The sequence below is a fragment of the Lipotes vexillifer genome, unplaced genomic scaffold, assembly GCF_000442215.2.
Source record: "Lipotes vexillifer unplaced genomic scaffold, Lipotes_vexillifer_v1.1 scaffold1017, whole genome shotgun sequence".
Classification (NCBI taxonomy): Eukaryota; Metazoa; Chordata; class Mammalia; order Artiodactyla; family Lipotidae; genus Lipotes; species Lipotes vexillifer.
Window position 1 is genome coordinate 1,646,904 of NW_006772141.1, and position 23,192 is coordinate 1,670,095.

General features: G+C 37.3%; 1 protein-coding gene across 1 annotated transcript in view; it reads right to left on the reverse strand.

The window, feature by feature from the left end:
• Positions 1 to 23,192, reverse strand: part of DICER1 (dicer 1, ribonuclease III) — a 64,810-nt gene that overhangs the window by 29,551 nt on the left and 12,067 nt on the right. The window contains 8 exon segments of the mRNA XM_007447322.1: positions 3,091 to 3,563; positions 4,865 to 5,033; positions 6,889 to 7,049; positions 7,510 to 7,644; positions 8,582 to 8,712; positions 9,701 to 9,863; positions 10,511 to 10,630; positions 10,632 to 10,699. Coding sequence (XP_007447384.1) covers positions 3,091 to 3,563; positions 4,865 to 5,033; positions 6,889 to 7,049; positions 7,510 to 7,644; positions 8,582 to 8,712; positions 9,701 to 9,863; positions 10,511 to 10,630; positions 10,632 to 10,658 — 1,379 coding nt within the window. The 5' untranslated portion in view covers positions 10,659 to 10,699.

Genomic DNA, 23,192 nt, shown 5'->3' on the forward strand with positions numbered 1-23,192 from the left:
CAGATAAATAGGATAAAAGAGACACATTTTCCTTACAGAAGAATTTCTGTAACATACATATATAAGCCCCTCTCCAGGAATGAAGTTGAATCCCTCCCTCCCCAGAATAAACTAGATTTGGTGACTTACTTCCAAAGAATTAAGTAAGAAAAGAGAAAAACAATAACTTTACAGTGGAGAAAGCAGGCAAACGCAATCATAATCACATGATGAAGCTGAACATCACCAGTGATGTTCTGTGTTAATACCATGAATCCCTCTGAGACGAAGCGACCAGAAGGGCACTTCATGTCTGTAGTATTCTTCCAAATCCTTTTAAAACCCAGTCTAATCCTGAGAAAAACATCAGACAAATTCAGACTGAGAGGCCTTCTACAAAATATCTGACCAGTACTCCTCAAGAGTATCAAAGTCAGCAGAAACAGGAAAGAAGAAGCTGTGACAGACCAAAGGAAATTAGGGAAATATGACAACTAAATGAACTCTGGTACACCTTGGATTAAAAAGAGGACATTAATAGGGATTTCCCTGGTGGCCCAGTGGGTAAGACTCTACTCTCCCAATGCAGGGGCCTGGGTTCAATCCCTGGTCAGGGAACTAGATCCCACATGCATGCCACAACTAAAGATCCTGCATGCCACAACAAAGGTCCCGTGTGCCGCAGCTAAGACCCAGTGCAGCCAAAATAAATAAATAAATATATATATATATATATATTTTTTTTTTTTTTTTTTAAAGAGGACATTAATGGAAAAACTGGTGAAAGTTACACAATACTAGCATTAATGGAAAACTGGTGAAAGTTACACAATACTAGTAAATTACACAGTGAAAAGAGCTCCAGACTTGGAGAGTGGAAACCACTTTCTGCCACTCGATACTTTGCATTATTTTAGGAGGTCACAAACTGAGTGTTATTTTCCTCATCTGTGATATAGTAGTAAAAACATCTACCTTCTTCCCTCATGGACTGTTCTGAAATTTTAAAAAATATATAAAGGTAAATTATAAATGATAAAGCCCTAAACACAAAAGGCAAAAGAAAAACTATAAACAGAAGACTGCACACACACTACATTATACACAGAAGTAGCTGTGATTTATTTTTTTAATTAGGAGAACAGAAAACTGCCTGTGTATTACAATAGCTTGTACTCCCATTAAACTGCTCGCTGAAGAAGAGTTTTTCCTCCCATTAAACTGATGGGAGGAAAGAATCTGGATTTCAGGAAGTTTTTCTAAGCTTATTAAAAAGCTTACCGGGACGAGACCTCTATCGTGTATTTAATTAGCTGCCCATAAAGCCAAGCCTCAAACTGCTCCTGATTCATCATCCAACACTGAATTCCAGCCACATTTTATGAAAGTTGATCACAACTAATCTGATCCTCAAAGTCAACAGGAAGTAACGTTGGCTTCTGATAAACCTTTTCAGGCTAATATTCCTGCAGTGAAAGCGAGTACACCTCTACACTTAAAAACGCATGCAGAAAAGCGGGGAAAGGAAGAAAATGAACCCCGACTTCTCTCCAAGCCCCAGAAAATTTATTTAATTCTTAAACCATCCTGTATAGGGGCAGGGAGTACGTCTATAACTTGGCTTACAACTGTGCCAATGCTAAACTTTTCTGACCCCCAAAATGCCTTTCCCCCATTCTAAGAAACAACCCGAACAGACAGGCACTCCCTGGACTGTCTCCTGGCAGCCTTCTCACTGGAAAGCACTGGTTTTTAGTGTTCTGTCATACCCAAGGGCATTATGATTATACAAAGAACTGAAAACTAGGAGGTAGAATATCAGGATTCTAGAGCTGTCTCTGCCACTGACTGGCAACTTAACTCAGAGCAAATCACTTTTCCTCCTGAGGCCTTTCTCTTTTTTATAAAAGTAAGTGGGTTGGATTAGATAGTCCGTGAAGTCCCTTTCCAACCTTAAACTTCTGATTCCAATGTAATTCACTACCTGAAGTTATTTTACTTCATATTCATCACAAGGATCAGGCCCAATGACTATGAAAATTACCAGACTGAAAACCGCCAGATGACTTCCCCAAAGTCCAATTTCTCGTTATTCAAGTAAGTTCTCGAGGCCCCCAAACAGTCAGAGCAGTTTGAAAAAAAAAAAAAAACCCCAAATTACCTCAGGAAACAAAGCTTAATTTCTCCTCAGAGATCAATACTTGCAGAAAAGGCTCTTAGGGATCAACTTTGGCCAATTAATGGATCTTGTAGAAAAGTAGATTGAAGTGCAAAATAAGGACCCTTTTTGGCCCTTATAAATAGTAGAGAATCCATCCACAAGTCAAAAGAACCGTACAGTAAGTGACCATTTGACACAAATCTGAAGTGTGGCTCCTCGGCTGGCTGGGTCTATATTCAGGAAAAATACACTTCTATTGAAGAAGGGGGTAGGGTGGGAATTCACAACCTAACTGGCATTCGCTGTCACCTTTGCCAATATCCTCTGAATTCCTCCCTAACATTTTTATTTTCTTCTGATTCAGAAATTTTTTAAATTTTAATATGTAGTCTATGAACCAATCCAAATTTCAAATCCAGTTGTTGAAAACTTTTCACTGCAAACATGCCAACTTGAATCGACATTTGGTAAGGAAAAAAGCTAACACAGAAAAATTAGCCACAGTAACACCCTGATAAAATTTATCTTTAAGACTTACCTGAAGGAGAAAGCCTGGTGTGAAACGCTCAACACAATGCCTAACACATCATAGTCACAGGTTAATAAATATCTAACTGAATCTAAGAATTAATATAAAACAAGGAATGCTTTACTGTAATGTAACAATTTTTCTACACTTGCACTCTATTTTAAGGGATTAGAAAAGATTAGCACCCTTTAGGGGAAAAAACCTCAGTCATATCAAATCTAGCCTTTGGGGAAAGCTATTGTATACATAAACATCCTGTCAATCCCAGTATAGCGTAACACATGAGTTATGAGGATGGTGCCAAGTACAGGACACTTACATAAGCCTTCTGGTAGCTCTTAAAGCTATTACAACATATCACTTCACAAAACTAAAAGCTGCCTGTTCTACTGTGGAAAAAATGTTAATCTTAGAGATTTACCTGTTTAAGACAACTGCTGTATATCTTCTTTCCACAAAAATAATTCCACACAAAATATTGGTAAATGGAGAAGGAAAATTTGTCTCTGGCTTTTCTTTTTCTTCAATTTCTTCATCCTCCTCATCATCCTCAGAATCACTCCAAGACACGTAATTATCCTGATTCCTATTATTATACCACTCAACACTTTCAAACTGCTGTCGCTCATACGGTTTATATTTGCGTAAGATTTCAAGCAGTTTTATTACTTTCGGAGTTACAAATTTCAGGTCAAGTGAGGCAGGTGAGAAGTGCTCTTCACATAGTGCATGGATTTTCCTTAGGAAAGTGTCTGTAAACAATAGAAATTTCCTGTGCAGCTCCTCTTGTTCGTGTTTGATATATTTCTGTAGTTCTCTTACCATCATTCCAGCTACTTTATCTGCACACCAGGGTCCCAGAACTACCAATACCGCACGACAGTCTGAGAGTATCTACAAAACAATGTAAAGGCCCAAATGCTCAACAATAATCATGTAGTTATTTTCATATGGAGTTTAACTGGGATTTAAGTTGTCTTTAGTCTGCCCCTTCAAAATAAATTTACCCCTCTAATATAAACACTGAGGTTAATTCCCCAAGGTTAGGGGGAAGGGCCAATGGTCTTTTCAAGCTCTACTTTTTCATATGTATGCCCAGAACCATCCTTTTGTTTTCCCCAGCGAAAACAGTCAAATAAGAGAAATTAAAAGATGCAACTGTATACAGTTAATAAAGCAAGTTTAGAACTGTGATTAGTTAGAAGTACAACTGAGTCATTTACTTCTAGGTAAATATGCAAAGAACTATGTAGCAGAATATACATATATATGTATATGCAAATGCAACAGAGTATGTAATTTTATTTTAGGTATCAAAGAAAAGCAAAACAATTTTCCTTGAACTTTATCTATGCCCAGAGTGCCACATCTTACAAGCCGAGCTCAGAGCAGAATGTAAATCCATATTAAAGCTAAAAACTGAGGGACTGCCAGTTCTGCAGGCAAGTAAAAGACACACTGACTGGGTTGAACATGGACTTAATGAGAAGACAAATGTTGAGCAGAGCCTGGGCACTGCTGCTCCAGAAGAAAATCAGCAGGAGAGAATTAAGACTTAGATTCAATACAGTGCTACCGTTCCCAACTGGCTGCAAAGTCCTGGGACAATGGTTCTCAAGTTTTAATGGCATTGGGATAACTGAAGGGCTTGTCAAATCTCAGACAGCTGGACCCCACCCACAGAGCTTCAAATTCAGCAGGTCAAGGGTGGGGCCTGTCATCTGCATGTCTAAAAAGTTCCAGAGGGAAGCTGCTCATCTAGGGCCCACACTTTGAAGGCCACTGTCCTAAGGAATTGCTTCTCAACGCTGCACTGTTCAGGGATGACGAGCTCATACCCAGTCACATACGAAGAAAGGGCAGAAGAATTCATTCAGCCCGGGGGTTTGATCAGGAACTAATTCATCTGACCAAGAAAAAAAAAAAAAAAAAACTGGACTCACTTCTTAGACTTAAATAATCATGACATCTCCTTAAAACAGGGAGGTCTATATTTAATAGTATAAATGTCTGTCGGGTAATAGTAAACTCAACCCAATGCGATACATTCAATGAAAAATGTCCAGAGATAAGAAGGTAAGGCCTTAAACTAAAATGTATATAAAACAGCCTCATTAGAAGAATATTCATTTCAACATTAAAAATAAATAGAAGCCTTTTATTATACTCTCCATACTTACTTTGTATATGCTTACCTGTTTAGAAATTAAAGTAGAATCTCTTTCTTTTGAATGTACAGATATGTTACAGTCACTGATAAAATTAAGTGCTTCCTCTAATTCCATCAGCAGTCTTTCATAAAGCCCACTTCTGTCAGTAAATGGTCCACAGTCTACCACAATCTCGCATGGCTGAGAAGTATATCTTTAATATCAGAAACAAAAGTTGTCAATCCACAATAAATTCACTACAGCATTACAATCCATTATATATCTAAACCAAAAAAGAAACTTCCTATTTTCATTTGGAATAACAAGCAGGCTCACAACAAGCATTCCTAAAGTGGTACTCCTTCTATCCGTACTATGTTTGCCTGTTAGGTCTCAATATGAACTTTGTTACTGCATTATTATCCCAGGTTTTTCATTTGTTTTCTTAGGTTTAGCCTTTCATCTTCTGCCCCCTTAGGCATCATCCAGAATGAGAAACAATGTTAGTCAAAATACTCAGGAAACTCAATAATGATGATTTCTCAGAAGCAGGACTAGGGAAGGGGGAGGGAGAAGATCACAGAGATGAAGTGTTACCATTAAATTTATCCATTTCCACACTATTTGAAAACGTTTAGCATTTGCAAATGTCAATTTTATTTTTAATGTGTTTTTAACGTATCTTCATAAGGAAAGCTCCCCCAAATTTCAGTCAATTACAATATCTTTCATGTAATTGGATCTTTCATGACTTTCATAATACGACAACCAGAACAACACACAAAATCCTAAAAGCACATATAATAATTAATTAAGGAAAAGAAACACAATAAAGACATATTTAAATACTACAGTTTTCATTATTCCCAAAGAGAATTTTTAAGAGTCACATTTTGAGAATTAGGTAATGCCAGACTCAGCAGATTACTTACGAGTTTTACCCAAACACTCTAATACCACTGCTTCTCCTAAAGACTTCAAGTAGTACAGGCCTACCAGTCCAATTCAGGTCAGATAAAAGCAAAAGCACAGCCTTTCACTTCCACATCACAGACTGTCTTAGCTCAGGAAAATCAGAAAACAGCATGTCCTTAAGGCCATGAGATTTGTGTTTCACCTTACATTTGGATTCGTAAGTTTCATGATTCCACAAGTTACCTTTTCACCTCACTCCACAAAGAGAACTCTTTCCAAACTCCTACTCAATGACAGGTCCACCGCAAGGTGTTTTCCATGTCATCAAAGAATCCCTTGAAACCACTAATGCCACTTTACAGGCTCAGGAACAATAAATGACTCACTTGAAGTCACATGGCTTACAATTAGTGGAGCCAGTACTCAAAACCCATGTGTGATTTAACTTCATAACCTGAGAAATACGTCATCTCTATTATAACTGTTCTAAGAACCACCACTTGGTAATCTTTAACCTTGTTAAAGGCTATATCTAATAAGGGCATTTTAATATGAATTGAATTAGTTATATTTATTTAAAAACCTCATTTATATAGGCTCACTTCCACCAACTTAGATCAAAAAGGCTGTTTGTGTCTGCACGTTTTAATGAAACTCGAAATAGCAACCCCTTCGAAAAGAGACAAACCTCAAAGTCATAAACAACTTCTCAGAAATTCACACCCACTTTCAAAACTAGAGGGTGTTTCCTATTATTTTAAAGCAGGTTGTAAAATATTGAATCCTGTAAATAAATAAATGCTCTTTCAAAGCATCATGTGGGACACGTGGGTCAGAACAACAGAGTGTCCACACTTGCAGAAAAGGACGCCGATTTCCTGAGTTCCCCAGTCCTCGTCAACACCAGCAAATAGGATGGGCACGCGCTTATGCAGCATTTCCCCTTAAGGCAGAAACACCTCCGTTACTCTCTGTGGAAATAACGTTAGATTCTTGCATTCGAAGATGACTGTCCTGATAAGGAATTCTTAGTCTTGCTCTTTCCTTTTAATAGCCATTTGTTCTCTTAGAGACTATCTGCAAGGCACTGAGACTGAAGGCCTACAACTGTCATAGCAGGTCTCATTAAAGCCAAGTCAATACTAAGTGCATACCTGTCTAAGACCACCAAGTCAGTTGCAGTTTCAGCATTACTCTTAAGAATTTTCTCCAGTTTCTGAATCTTTTCTTCCAATTCCTCTGGATCACATTTCCCATTTAAAATGGAAGCAGTTAGTCCCAAAATACGAGGACATGATGGACAATTTTCACAGAGCTAACAAAACAAAAGATACTGACAGTAAGGAATTCATTTTGCAAGGCCCTAACCAAAGAGACAGCATCCTAATAAACCATGTCAAGAAGACCTAACAAATACTAAAATTATCACTTACAGAATTACTGTAGCCTGTTTAAAAGATCAGTTTATCAAAAAGGAACATTTAAATATGCTATGATGGATTATGTAATTCACTTATGATAGATCATATAATTTACTGATTTATATTATGTTTAAATTTTTATTATAGATTTAGAACTTGTTATAAATTTATTACAGTTTAATATTATAGGTTATAGATTTAAATGAACATTAATTTAATATTCATTCATTCATTCCTACACTGGAACCAAGTTCCCCAAACTGGTAACTAATACTGCTTTTGCTCTATAAAAACATTGCTTATACTCAGTAATTTGACCTGCATTATTAAGACTGATAAAATCTAAAAACTTACCTTCATAATTTCTCGGTAGGGGTGGTCTAGGATTGCAAGATGACACTCGTCGAACACCAAAAGGTTAATGTCTGATAGTGATAAGTAACCATTTTTCAAAACATTCAAGGCGACATAGCAAGTCATAACGAGAACCTAAAATAAAACTGCTATCAGTATACAACACATGCCATTCACCTGGCTGGACACACTTCTATGAAATCAGATTATGGAACCACTGTATTTTAGGTGAAGATTAAGAAACTCATCAGTAAAAATTAAAACCCAAATCCTCAACGTATGGAAGCTCGTACTTGAGAACCAAGGTGTAAAATTAGGAAAACGTGGAAAGAGACAAGAAAAGAAATTTTGATAATGGAGACCATGTTTTTATGATCAATCTACTAAATCTACTTCAGGTTTTAAGGTTCCTACAGCCATAATTTTGACCGATAAGACCTATCAGTTTTATCAGGTCACAAAATAATTCGCACAGTTTTTCCCCATCAAACTGACAAGGTTTTCTGGAAGAAGATAGGGACTTATCATTCTGTGGATTTTAAGTGCTTTATTAATGAGGGCTTACCCCAATATGTAAGACATACTAGCAAACTGGGGACTGCTTGAGGTTAGTTAGGAAGCATCTCTTAACCACTTCAGACCCAACACACGAAAGGCCCTCAACACAAGCTGGCTACATGGAAACGTCTACGAGGAAGTCGTCCATCAAAGACGCTAAGATCTCAACCAAGAAATGTCTCCAGTTTCAAGATATTTAACTCAAGAGTAAACTTTCTGAAAGCAAGTTATCTGCAAGATGGAAATAGGTCATAGGAATTTGTGTTTTTCAAGCAAGTAAATCATACTGTAAAAGCTGTTTCTCTTCTATCGCATAAGAGCAATACATGTCAGTAATTTATCTGGCTTTAGGATGAGATTATAGTAAGAAAACGCATGAGGGCTAGCTTCTAGGCTGACAAAGTACAGAAAAGTAGAGTTTTCAAACCTAATTCAGACAACCAAGGCTACAGATCATCTTATAAACCAAGGACGTGTACAGATTTATTAAGTGAAAATTCTCTACAAGTCTTACCTGGTGCTTAGTAAACTCTTGGTTCCATTTCTCTTTTGTCCAAGATGCACTTACTTCCAGGTTTGAGTATTCCCCAACCTTGAGATCTGAGTGAGTTCTGACAGCTGACACTTGTTGAGCAACCTGGTTTGCTGATTACAAATATAATATACCGTGTAAATATGAGAACTCTTCCCTAAATGGCTCTCTGGACTACTAACAGTTAAACAGTTAAGGAAATCCTTATTATTATATATTACACCTAACCACCAATTTTTTAGATAGCCAACTTAAAATCATATTTTCACAGTTATCTCCAAAACACACTTATTAGACTCACCACCCCACCCTCTGTCATTCACTTCAGAGAGCCTTATACCACCTTCCTTCTTTAAAGGTGATTTTCCCCAATCTAAGAATATAATTTCTAGGTTGGAATGGCAACTACTCCAGATCCACCCTTCCTGTTTTCTTCAATAAAATCAGACTGTATCACCAAGAAATAAGACAGACTAATATGTATTTAAAGCACATGAGAACATCACATGCTGAGACAATCTAAAAAAAAAAAAAAAAAAAAAAAAGGAGGGACATGGTTATATTAGTACCCGAGCAGTTTATGTTCACATTTTATACTTTTTAGTTTAATACCTAATCCCAAACACATAAAAAACAGTACTTTAAACTCTTACTGAATATCTAACTTTTAAGTTAAGCATCTAACTTTCTTTCTACAACTGGTATAGCAAGATCATAAATCAAAGTTACCTATTTCATAATCAAGCACCTTTTGATACATTTTGTGAAGCTAAAACATCAAAAACAAAAATAACCACTTAGATCAGATTATATTCCGAAAGTAATCCTTCAAAAAAAATGCAGAATCAGAATTAAATGCAATTACGTTTTAGAAAAAAGCTGAAGTTTAACACCTATGAAGTAAGATGACTAACATTTAAGAGAAATACTATGAAGTTAAGAAGTAAGACAGAATGATATTTTTGCTTCAACAAACACATTATTCATCAATCTCTCTATACTTTCAAGAGTTTAACTTAATACCCAAAGAAAAAATCTGCTTAACCATAAAATCTCATCCAGTTTTCCTCCACACAATTTGATAAAATAATTTTTTATTACCAGAGTTGACCAAGAACACCGTCCTTTTGCCATTTCTGTTGAAGTCTCCCCTGATCTGATAGGACAGCTCTTTAGTGAGTAGTACTGCAATAAACGTCTTCCCTGAGCCAGTGTTTAAACAGACTATGGTATTATGATCCAGAGCTGCTTCAAGCAGTTCAACCTAGAAATACAGTGGGAAAAAAAGATTATACACTTCTTATCTGAGTACAGAATTTAGAAAACTGGATTTGTTTTAATTCAGAAAATTTCATTGTTTTCTAAAATCTTCCTCCAACAAATCTGCCCCTTCAAAAAAGCATACGTTCTACATCTTTATATAAGAATAATAATCAGAGGCATTAAAATACCGGTGACACAGAGCTGTGCTGTGTAAATGTGTTGAAATGGCATTTACAATTTCTTTAAGAATTATTTTCACAGGGACAGAAAACTTCTCTAGAATATTATGAACTGAAATGACTATAACCATGGTTCTTCTGCCAGTCCAAGGTTGTTCAAACCAATCTCAATTCCTACCCAGATCATGAGGACAGACACACCCAAATAGATACTAAGGAACAGTGAAGTTTTCACAGGGGAAGAAAAAAAAAAGAAAAAGAAATTTCACCAATAAAACTATCAAATCAATTACCCAGCAGATGTTAGAAAAGAAAAGGACTATTAAGAAAAAAAGTATCTGGAATGAGAAAATTAATCAGAAGAGGAAAGCTTGAAAAGGTAAAGGAGTTTTATATAAGTTGTGTCAACTATATGCTAATTTACTCCATTTTAGTGAAAATGCTCCAGTATTAGTGTTCTCATTAGTACCTGATATTTTCTTGGCGTATAAATGTTATCATGAATTGCTTCTTGTTGCCATGGCAGTCCAAAGAAAGGACCCATTGGTGAGGAAGCAGGGGTCATGAGCTGCAGGCCTGCCATGCTGAGGGGTTGCAAAGCAGGGCTTTTCATTCATCCAGTGTTTCTTTCATTGCATTTTTGTTCTAGCACAGCTTACTACAAAAGGGAAAAAGAATACCATTACACAACCATGCAGGGTTAAAAACAAAAGAAAGCACGGAAACAAGAGGAACATCAGAATATCATTCCTATGAGCCTTTTCAAACTCTTCATAATTGTTTTAGCTTTTTCGTGATCTAAGAGGATCGTTTTAAAAGTCAAGCATTCTGTACTCGCCAACCCAGCAATTCTACACCTAGAAACCTGTCTAAAAGAATTAGGCGGCTGCACAAAGAGGTAAACACATGAATATTTATTGCTGCATTATTACTTAAGAACAAGAAATAACCTTAAAATGAATTAATCAAAAATTAGCTAAGTAAATTATGGTCTAATCTTAAAAGAGAATACTATAAATCCATAAGATAAGACAGATCTGTATTTACTGACACAGAACTGTGTCCATAATATACCTTTAAGAGAAAATATGTACAGTATTGATGCCCTTTAAAATACATGTATATATACAAAACATGTAAATACATACGTAAATATATTTCAAACATTCTTTGTAAATTCTATGATGCTACTATTGATAAAATAATGAGAAAACTGTACGGAAGGCACTTCACACTGTGCCTGCACACAGGAAGGATTCAAATGCCTGCCAACATTTGGTCATTTTATCAAAGGACCATAAACACAGAAGGTCATTCTTCTCAATTGACAACCTATCACAACTGCATAGCTGCTCAACTATTTACATATGTATCTTTAAAATTATTCATATCCTAGATAAATTAAAACAAGGCAACACCATTCTGTGAAATAAAAGTTATTTCATGGTATCTAAGCACTCTTCTATATTGCGTATATTCTTCCCCAAAGATAAAAATGATTATGTAAAATGAGAAAATAATAATTCAGTCTTCTTAAAATTCCTAACCTGCAGATAGAGGGTTAGGGTTTCAAATCTCTATGTGAAAGTCCATCATCAGCAGAATTTACCTGCCTTGTAGAAGGGAATTTTCTCCCTTGTACTGCTTTGCAGTGTTCATTGTTATTACTCTATGACACTGGAAAGAAAGAATCCCCACTCTTTGTCCCTTGACAACAAAAACTCTGAATCTCTTGACATGTTAAATTTTAACCACTGTACAACACGGTGACTTAAATTGTTGCAGCTAATCCAACAAGAAGTCTCAAGAGTAGAGTCTCTTTTATGCATAGGTATAATACCAAATTCTGATTTCAGAGCTCAATCCAGTTGTCAAGAATTCAACATCCAGCTAATACAAGTAGGATCTCAAGTAAATGGTAAACGGGCAAACGGCTGCAGGGCCAAGGACCTCAGCAAGGCAGGCGTGTCCGTGGACCAGACAGCACAACCATTCTCATTATCCCTCTCAGAGGAAGATGGCAAGCACAGCATTCCAGAGTATATTATGAAAAACTATCGTCATTATTTTACCTGGGTCAAGCAGAACTATGTCTTTCATGAGAAATAATGTGCTCACTCTCTACTGAATCAAAGTCCCAACAGCCTTTCCTTTTACCCCTTGTACACTCAGCATTCACTTCTCTCAATTCTACAGGCCCACAGGATAAACACCCTCAGGTTGATCATTCAAGCTTCTTAACACCGCTGCAGAGAACCTGAGGTGGAAGGCTATTTTACCTAACTTCCTAAGATCCAGCAGGTCACGCTGAAGGCCCAAGAGATTTGCAGGCACTTCCCACCTGCCTACCGTTCTTGGGATATCTCTACGGTCCTCCTTATCCGCGGGTTCCACACCTGCAGGTCGAATCTATCCTTGGTTGGATGAATCCAAAGATACGGAGGGCCAACTGTACTATGCAAGGGACGTGAGCATCCACGGACTCTGGCATCTGCAGGGGACCTGGAACCAATTCCCATGGGCACTGGAGGACAATTGTACTTCCCCTTCATTACTCCAGCCTGCTTACTGGTAGGGTGATTTATCATTGTTAAGCCTGACACCTCACCTTTCACCCAGCCCAAATGTTAACCCAAGACCAAACAAAGACATGGTGCAAGGGATCAGGAAAGAAACCTAAATCCTGGTGGTGGATGGAAATTTTAAAAGGAGAAAAGAGGGCAGCAGGTGTAAATCCCCAAACATACTTCTTCCACCTCCAGAAACCATGTACAGCAAGAACCCTCCTACCTATCACTGGCAACATTTCTTTTCATGTAGACAACATTAATAATAATGACACTGCCAGAAAATAGTCTAAAAAGTAAATGAGTGTTCTATTTTTAGAACAGTCTAAAAAATAATAGTCTATTTATAAATATTTAGTTAAAAATTCATTATAGACTATATAAAGTAGTTTAAAAATAAAGTCTATTTTTAGAATAGTCTAAAAAATAGAAGAATGTTCCTTTTTTGTTGTTGTTGTTGTTTCATTTTCTTAAGGGGGAACTATATTCTTCAAAATTATCAGTATCAGTACAAAGAAAAACTATGAAAATGTTCCCGATTAAAGAAGACTCTAGAGACATGACAACTAAACGCAGTAACTGACCTCAGACTGGATCCTTTCCTGAGAGCAATGCCATAAAGACCATTACAGAGTCCACTGATAAGGCTGTAGATAACAGCAGTGTTACATTCACTGAGTTGATAACCGCACCATGACTATGTAGGGGAGCATCCTTATTCTTGACAAATATACAGTGAAATATTTAGGAGTAAAAGGGTCATGACATATGCAACTTATTCTCAAATGGTTCAGAAGAAGAAACCACACGTAGATATACAGAGAGAGAATGGGTGCAACTGATAAAGCAAATGGGGCAAAATAGGTAAAGCACATATTCTTTGTCCTAATCTTATTTTCTGTCCGTTTGAAATTACTTCCAAATAAAGAGTTTTTAAAAGTAAATAAATAAATATGACCCATTAGACTAGGATCTCCTTGAGTACAAGAGCTGTATGTCTCACACACATTCCTACCACCTACCGAACCAAATCACACCCCAGACATGGCAAACAAAAAATACAGGTTTGTAAAATACAAATATTGTCCATGTGCGTGACATAAAAACCTTCAAACAGTTTCTATTTGCCTTTTATAACATATCACATTGCATATATTCACAGAGACACATACATACACGACTTATTCTTTTACTGGCACACTGGCAAACATGCTCCACGAGAACTAGATGTGTGTCTCATTCTTTGCAGCTCTTAAATTACCTGGTATAATGTACCATATGTACATTTAAATAAATATCTGATGAACTGAATCAGAGATTCACGAATGTCCACACAATACCATACAGAACAGAATCATAGTTCAAAAGTTATTTCTACAGTATTTGGTTTGGAAATCCATACCCGCACCACTCCTACTCACCCTGAAGGGTGGATACAAGACAGAGAATTTGCAGGGAAATGGAGGACGGCAATTGAACCCTCCCCGTTACATTTCCAGAAGGTCACAATATTTAAATTAATTTTCATTCATTTAGTACACAGTGACCGGCCCCAGAGATACACTATCTATTTGAAGAAAGCAAATCCAACATCAAAAAACTCAACAAGTAATCCAATAATGTGAAAGCTGAAAAACCTATAATTTTGCCAATTTTTACTTTCTTTGGCATGTTTAAATAGATTTTTTTTTGTCCTTAACTTGGTCTTAATGAAAAGCTCTGGATCCCTGCTGGTAAGTGAAAGTTCTATAGTTTCACAGATTAACTGACTATGGTTAACTGCTTCAGCAGAGCCAACAGAGTAATCCACATGACTATTTTCAAATCACAGATTTCAAATTTCTGGTCAAACAATTAACACTCATGAAAGCTGTGAGGTTGTTTCATAGCTTTTATATGATTCATTTAGAAATAACTTAGTAAAACACATGAATAAAAACTCTCTTCCTCTTTCCACATACAACAAAGCCCAGATTTACCGTCTTAATGTCTGAGATCTCTGTGTTGCTGTTGTCTGAACTGCATTTTGACATTGTGATAGCAGTTTATTGGAAAATCACAGCATACCCAAGCTTCTGCTCTAAAAATAAATGCAAAAATAGCCAAGTTTAAGACTCCTGTACTTAAACTAAATATAAACGCATCTACAAGAAAGCCTTATGGATATGAAAAGCTGAATAAAAGGCCATTACTTTGGATTAAAATTTAAACGAAAGACATCTGGGTTATTTTAGGATACTAAGTCTTATTCTAAAACAAAGAACAAGAGAATGAGCTATAACAATAGCATGCCTAATTCCCAGAGACTGGGGTGGGGTGTGGGCTGTCTTGAGAAAAGTTAGAGGAAAGATTTTAAAATGAATGCAAGGAAATCAAACAAAGTACATAAATTCTAAAGACAGTGATTAGGGAAATGGAAAAAATAAATAAATAAAAGGATAGAGATGTGTTATTTCCTAAATTCATATATACAAAAGAAGTAATAAAGAAGATCACCAGAAGAGTACTTGGCTGAGTAATCCAAACCACCCGGCAGCAAGTTTTCACTACAAGTATGAAATCTATCAGCAATTTCAATTTCTCAAAGGAAATTAAAAATACAAACTCAAAGAACAATTTAATCTAACGATAAACTCTTTCATAAAATTCATTTATGAATAAAAATTTAAGAACACAGTTCAACAATGTCAATACTGTGGAGAAATTTAAATTTAGGGGTGGTCCTAAATAATCCTAAGAGATTATAAATCAAAATCAAAATCATAAGTCAAAAAATAAGGAAGCGTAAGGCTTCCCTGGTGGCGCAGTGGTTGAGAATCTGCCTGCTAATGCAGGGGACACGGGTTCGAGCCCTGGTCTGGGAAGATCCCACATGCTGCGGAGCAACTAGGCCCATGAGCCACAACTACTGAGCCTGCGCGTCTGGAGCCTGTGCTCCACAACAAGAGAGGCCGCGACAGTGAGAGGCCCGCGCACCGTGATGAAGAGTGGCCCCCACTTGCCACAACTAGAGAAAGCCCTCGCACAGGAACGAAGACCCAACACAGCCAAAAATAAATTAATTAATTGATAAAAAAAATAAAACAAAAAAATAAGGAAGCATAAAGTACTGAGGTGAAAAGCTTGATTTAATCAACAAATGTTGCTTTTTTAAGATTTTGATACCGGATTTTATTTATGCTCCTTAACTGCAATGCCTCTACTACCACAAGCTCAGGAAAAACAAATTGGCAGTGGTTTCTTTTCACTTATTTGTGTCTAGTCTAGTCTAGTCTATAGTGCGTGCATGGAGGTTAAACTTTCTCATTTCATACACAAACTGGTTTTGCTAATAAGGTAACAAAGCAGAATGGGGAAACCTTAACACTACTTTAGTATGTACATATTTACCTCAAAATGCTGATTCTAAGTTCTTTCAGTTTCCAAGTCTGTATTAATTCATACCCTAGGTAACCTAAAAGCAATCAGAGAGAATATTTTAGAACATACAACTCATTTTTAAAAAACAACTTTAAGAAATTTCCTACTTGACAAACTTTTCTGATATTTATCTTATCAGAATAAGATCTCTGATAAAAACAATTTTTTTATTTATCTATTGGGAATCAAGAAAACAGTATATGTATGAAAGGGCTGCCCTTTAAAAATTAGTATTTATTATGTTCTATTACAATTGGGAATTTTTAAGAGTTGTTAGTACAATCCAATTAGATATAAGGAGAATTCCTGGAAGTAAATTACATTTTCCCCCCAGTAAAATCTGGCTTTAAAAATACTAAAAGAGGGCTTCCCTGGTGGCGCAGTGGTTGAGAGTCCGCCTGCCGATGCAGCGGACACGGGTTCGTGCCCCGGTCCGGGAAGATCCCGCACGCCGCGGAGCGGCTGGGCCCATGAGCCATGGCCGCTGAGCCTGCGCGTCCGGAGCCTGCGCTCCACAACGGGAGAGGCCACAACAGTGAGAGGCCCGCGTACCGCAAAAAAAATAAAATAAAAAAATACTAAAAGACTACAGTAAGTCAGTATCATCATGCTTTACATGAACTTATAACCCCTTACTCTCCTAATGAGTAAGTTCGTGTTTTCAAAAACTACCTCATGCTTTGACTTTTAATTCCGTTCCGTACTGCCACCTACTATGATGCAAATGCAATACACCAACTTGGCCTGATGTGTCACACTTGACATCTTTCCAATTCATATTCACCTCTTTTCTAGAAACACCATAGCCAAAATAATAAGCTGATAATCCTTTAAAATTTAATGCAACTCCACTATTACAAAATTATTGTTGAGTTACCCAACTTACTTCCCTAGACAATTCTGTATAGAGATACATTAGAAAGCTAACATGCCAAGTACAGTGACAACTTATGTTCATACTACGGAGCCAATAGGTCAAGTTTTCTAATTTTAATTGATGACTACGATTTAAATTACATACATGACTCATGTTTGATAGGTCCCTTTAAGATAACTCTGAAAAAGACATGCCACATACCACATGCTCAGTCAAGTTCTAGTATAAACCAACAAACTTAACCTAATTAGCATCTAGATCCCATATATGGCTGTACTCTTTCAGACAAAGGCTTGTAACAACAGACAGCTAACCCTCCTAGTTTGAAGTCTAAAGGCATCTAGAGCTTCCTGGTGCATATTTTCAAAATTGGTAACAGAAAACCTCCAACTCATTCATTTTATTATGTGTCACAGATTCTGATACTACTAACTTTACAAATATTACTGTCCAGATTTCATTCCTACCCTCATGAAGCCCAAAATGCGCAACTACCATGAAGTTACATAGTGAACAAAAGAACACAGCCACACAACATCAATATTGTGACATTAAAACACTGTCAAAAATACTCCTGGAAGCTAACAGATAAAACTAAAAAACGTCTGAAGAGCTTTTAGTCTCTAATACAGTAACAAATATGCTATGGAGATCCAAGACATTAATTTTAACTCCAACCAAAGCCTAAATGCTAAGAGCATCCTTGGCTATGGATATAAAATAACAGGTTTATAATACAGGTTGCTGACGTAAGGGCAAATTAAAAATAAGCGGTTCAATTCTCCCACTTGAAAATAAAGGAAAGAGACTCCTTCCCCTCCTTTTTTTTTCAGAACTTCTTTTTCAGTCCTTTTGTGCTGTACTTGAATCTTTATAAAAGCCAAATAAGCCTCTAGCCAGTCTCACTTCTCAGGAATGTTTCCTTAAGATGTGTCATCACCAAGAAAGATAATGCCCAATCTCCCAGTTTCCTAGGATGGCCTAATTTGGCAACTGACTCCAAATTGCAAAACCTACCACCAGTCATAAAGATACGAGAAAATTAGCAATTTTATCTTGAAAACATGGGTGTAAAGTGGTGTAACCACTTAGCTATACAAAAGAATAAGACTTCTGTCTTTGCAATCTCTTTAGTGGATAGCCTGAGATACACATCACGCTCTAGTTTAATGCTTACTCAATGAAAATTCTTCCTTCCCTTCTACGTTTTTGGAGAGATTTTCTGGGTTGGGAGGAGATTTTGTTTTTAATTATATTTCCCCAACATTAGCTTTAAAAAAAAATAGTCCAATTCTCAAAAAGTATTCACGCCAAATAACAAAATCCACTTCTTGAAACTGAAAACAGTAGAGAAATCCTAAAATATACTGCTTAACTGCACTGGAGAGAGCAATTTTAAAAATGAAGATAGAACTTAAGTGCGCAAACACCTCCTCTTGTTCCTACAAAGGAATCTGCACACAAGAAGGATCCAAGGTTATTTACAAATAACTCCCAACAACCTCCCTTTTCTAAATTAGAGTTAGAGGAGAAAGAGAGGAGGCTGTTTTAAGTTAATTCCTAAGTCAAGCCGATGCTCTCACCTCTTAATATTTTGGAATATAGTCATTCCCTCCTCACCGAGGCCCTCTGATGTGGGAGGGACACTGGGTAAGGCCACTGGGGATGTAGAAAGCAGTCTTTTCTCTTTCTTTCTTTTTAAGTATCTTTCATCTAAAATAATCTGAATGCTAGCAGAGTCCAGTGTGAGGAAGACCAAGGTTTATCACTCTACTACCCCTCTCTAAGGTTGTTTCCTTGCCTATAAAATAGAGCACCTATTATGAGGATTAAGTAATTAAACACATATTAACCTTGGTAGAGCAAAAGTGCTTGCACAGAAAATGTTCAATAAACGATAGTTTTAAAGAAACCACACTACCATCTCTATCTACAACCACTGTTGTCATACAATTCTTAAGACTTTAAGGAACTCCTTAAAGAACCTAAAATGTTGTATCAATCCTAAGATTCAATATAAAAAAATTATTCTCATACAAAGTTAAAGTACTATACAAGATTTTATACAGTATTTTTAATCAGATGAACCTGAAAAACCACAAACTTCAAACTACCTAGTCATTATGAATTTACAGTACAATGAAAATCAAACAAACTTAAATCACAAAACATGGTATACAATGTAAAATAAAATTAAACACCTTTGTGTCCACTAGTCCTCTTTAAAAGCAAAAACCAAAAAATACTACGTGCTACTCCTGTTTGGCTCCCCAGACATCACTGCAAACACGACTGAACTGTTTCTTAGGCAATGAAATGGTACACAGCTGGGCAAGTAACCGTCGTCATCATCATCATCATCATCATCAGACAAGTTTTGAAAATATAAAATGCAAGAAAAGAGAAAACAAAAAGATAGGAAACATCCAAAATACCCATTGTACATAAAATAAATATTTCAAGGATTTATCAACTATTATTTGTGAATATAGATTATGAAATGACTAAGGTCAAACCAAAGAGTGACAGACCAAAGAGAAAAGGGATAATAATTTCAAGAATTTAAACACTGGAATTTTTAGTCTTAGGTAGTTAAATACACAGCACAAGAGAAATATTTCCATTTTCACTTTTGTCATATCTGTCACTATTAATTAGAAATCCTTGCATATAAATCTAGCTTACAACATTAACACAAACTACATTCAGATATGCACCCTTCAGCATTACCATTTATAATAGCAAAAAATGTCCCTCCCACCTCCCCAAAAAACTCTAAATGTCTAACAATGAGTGAGGGAATGGTTTGGTAAACCATGGATGGCTCACTTTATATGAACTACAGTTCAACTGAGCTATTAAAATGATGACAGTTTATAATAAACAAAAATGCTTATGTTATGGGATTCAATGAAAAAACTTTTATTTACAGGAAGATCTGATTGTGCCCTCAAGTTAAAAACCAAAGAAAAGAAGAAAGGGAGGAATGGAGGGAAAGAAAATTGCACCCAAAATTGAGGCTGGGATTACTACCATAAGTAATTTCTTTCTCCTTAAAACTTTTCTGCATTTTAAAATCCCCTACAATTTGAACACTTTATTACTTTCAGAATTAAACACACTCTTAAACTGAGGATGAAGACAATACAGATATATGACTCTGTCTTAAGTATTAGGGGAAAAAACTCCCTTCTTAAGCCACTGAATGTGGTAAAATTTACCCGTTTCTATAACTTAAACCACAAATTCACCAGCCTTCTTTTCCTGCACTACTCTATGAACCAAACAAATTTCTGCATTTCTCTAAAATCTGTAACATAAACATATTATATTTACATTTCCATGTAATTATGCCTAAAATGAGATTTGTCCAAAATTGAAGTTGAATACAGGTCAAATACCATTTTAACAAATTCCATCCACCAAAATCTCCATATAGAAAGTAACTCTAGGCTGCCAGCCAATGGCCCACTTACTTGGAATACGTCTTAAAAAGACAACATTCCAACACATCAAAATGGCACAGATACCCACCCCTGTCCTTCAAGTCACCTATAATGACCCTTACTTTGCAATTTTGTTTTCAGAAAGGTAAATATTTAATACATCACTAGCTTTCAAGGTGAGTTTTAAGGTTAATGTTTGATTCCAAGTTTCTGTACTTTACTCAAAAATATTGTTCAACAAGTGCTAGAATGTTACTCAATTCTACCTTTTACAACACATAAGAACATCCATGAGGGAAAAGGGTCCACAATTCTCTATGTCAAGCTGCTTTAAGATGCTACAATGTGAACATTTCACTACTAAAGAGAGGTCAGTTCTGAGACAAAATGAGCCTAAGAAACGTATGATTATGGATGGACGCTTAGTCAATGTTGAGTCAGGAAGCAAACACATCAAAGTTCCAGGTGAGAGGCAGGGCCTACACCACAGCCACGTGCAACTACTCATGCTCTCTGCTTTCCCTGTAACTCCACGACGAGTGTATCACAGCCTCCACAGATGAGTAGTACAAAAAGTGATATTTAAAGTGGTTTTCCCCACTTAAAAAACTCTCATTGCACCTCCTGCCCCTTAAATTATTTGTTCATTCATTCAACACGTATTTATTACGCAAAACATCCCTAATGCAAACTTGTATTCTGGAGAATGTGAGAACTTGAGTTCAGTTTTGAAGAATGTGTAGTAATAGCACTAGTTAGGGAGAAGATAATAAAGGACATCATGGGGACGAGGAGACAGCATGTGAAGCAGCATTTAAACAGAAACCAGGCAAGTCGAGTTGAGGGAATTACAAGCTGTGTTGCTGCAGCGCCGCGTCCCACAGGAGAACAGCAAGACCATGAAAGTGGTAAGATAAGCAGGGGCGAGACCATAAAGGGCCTTATACACAGCTCTAAAGGGATTGTCCTGTGGGCCTTTTTAGTCTCAGCATACACCAAGGGTTGTCACCTACTTAATCTCAGCCTAAGAATGACTCTCTATCAAGGCCCATGGACAAGAACATCCGAATACAACAAAGTAAGAGACTCCTGAACTTTACTCTTTCCTTTACAGGGGACATTCCTTTTCCTGGTTACAATCATTGCCTCTACGAATACAGGTTTGGCTGGAGCTGTCCCTGTTGGTGCACTGAAATCCCTTGTCCCAGGAACCACCCACCCACCTAGTCCAACCACGGAAGAACCAAGATGGTTGGTCACCCCATCTCTAGCTCCAATTCACTATCCCTGACTGCCTACAGTACATTTCCACTTGGAGATCAAAGGAACTTCTCCAAAAATTCCAAAAATTCAATTAATCTAAAAAGAAAGATGAAGATCTGCTACTGCTAAATACAATTAAAAAAACACCCCCTCACACAACCATTCTTACAGGAATTCCAGAGATGCTTCAAGAAAGAAAAGCAGCATCAAAATAAATGCAGTCTCCTAAGGTAACAACTCTTATTTCACTCAATTATGTTACAATTAAACCCAATATACATATATTATAGAAAGAATCCAGGTAAGAGAGGAAAGGATGTAGGCTCCAAAGTCAGAGTGGTGAATGAGCCTGTTAGTTCTAAGACTGCGGGCAAATGACCTCATTTCTACAATGGCACCTACACAGATGGCAGCCCCTTGGCTCCTCCTTCTCCCCTACATAATCCACAACACACACATTTAACTCTAGCATAAGGCAACTATGCAAATCACTAAAAAAAATAGGTAAGATGTTTGCTGTGGAAAAAGGAATTGCACATATTGGAGAGAAGAGGTGAGAGACTGCGGGAACCATGCTCAAAAAGACTCTCAGAGCCCCTCCTTGAGGGTCAATTAAGAGTATGCTACATGGTTCACAAATCTGGGGACCACTGAGAATGGGAAGAAGAGCAAGAACCAAAACTATAACTGGTCCCACCTTTCAGAATTGTTATAGTCCTCTTTAAAAAAACAGGCAAGCAGCCACACTGGACCAAAGGACAAAACTGGTGGCTACCGTATCCTTCAAGGATACCGTATCTTGGTGCTTTTAATCCTACACTGTTTGAACATGAGCAAAGCCACGAGGATACCCCATATGTATCTGCTTACACATGACTGCAAAGATAAAGTCTGGCACCTCTAAGGGACCTACTCAGTAAGTAAACTGTCTGAATGGCAAATAGACGATGTGACTGAGACACAGTATCCAACACTAAGAGCAGAAGAAGTAGCTGTCATTTGCCAAACTCAACGTCTCGCCAAGGACTACCAACAAGCATCAGCCCCCGAAAAAAAACAAAGGGATTAAAATCAAAAGTAGAGTACGCATGGAGCGTAAAGCTCCAGGTGACTCTGCGTACGAGACACGTGACGAATCAAACCAGGACAGCAAGGGCTTCCCTGGTGGCGCAGTGGTTGAGAGTCCGCCTGCCGGACTGTTCCCTGCAGGGAACACGGGTTCGTGCCCCGGTCCGGGAAGATCCCACATGCCGCGGAGCGGCTGGGCCCGTGAGCCATGGCCGCTGAGCCTGCGCATCCGGAGCCTGTGCTCCGCAACGGGAGAGGCCACAACAGTGAGAGGCCCGCGTACTGCAAAAAAAAAAAAAAAAACCAGGACAGCAAGACAGCTCAAAACCTTCAATGAATTCCCTTTGCACTTAGGATAAAATCTAAAATCCTTACTATGTGTGACCCTGCCTCCCCCTCTCCCTGACTGGGGCTGGGTAACTCCCCCATCTCCCACTAGTCACAGGGCCTTAGGCCCTCTACCAAGCTCTTTCCTACCTCAGAGCCTTTGCACACACCATCCCCTGGCCA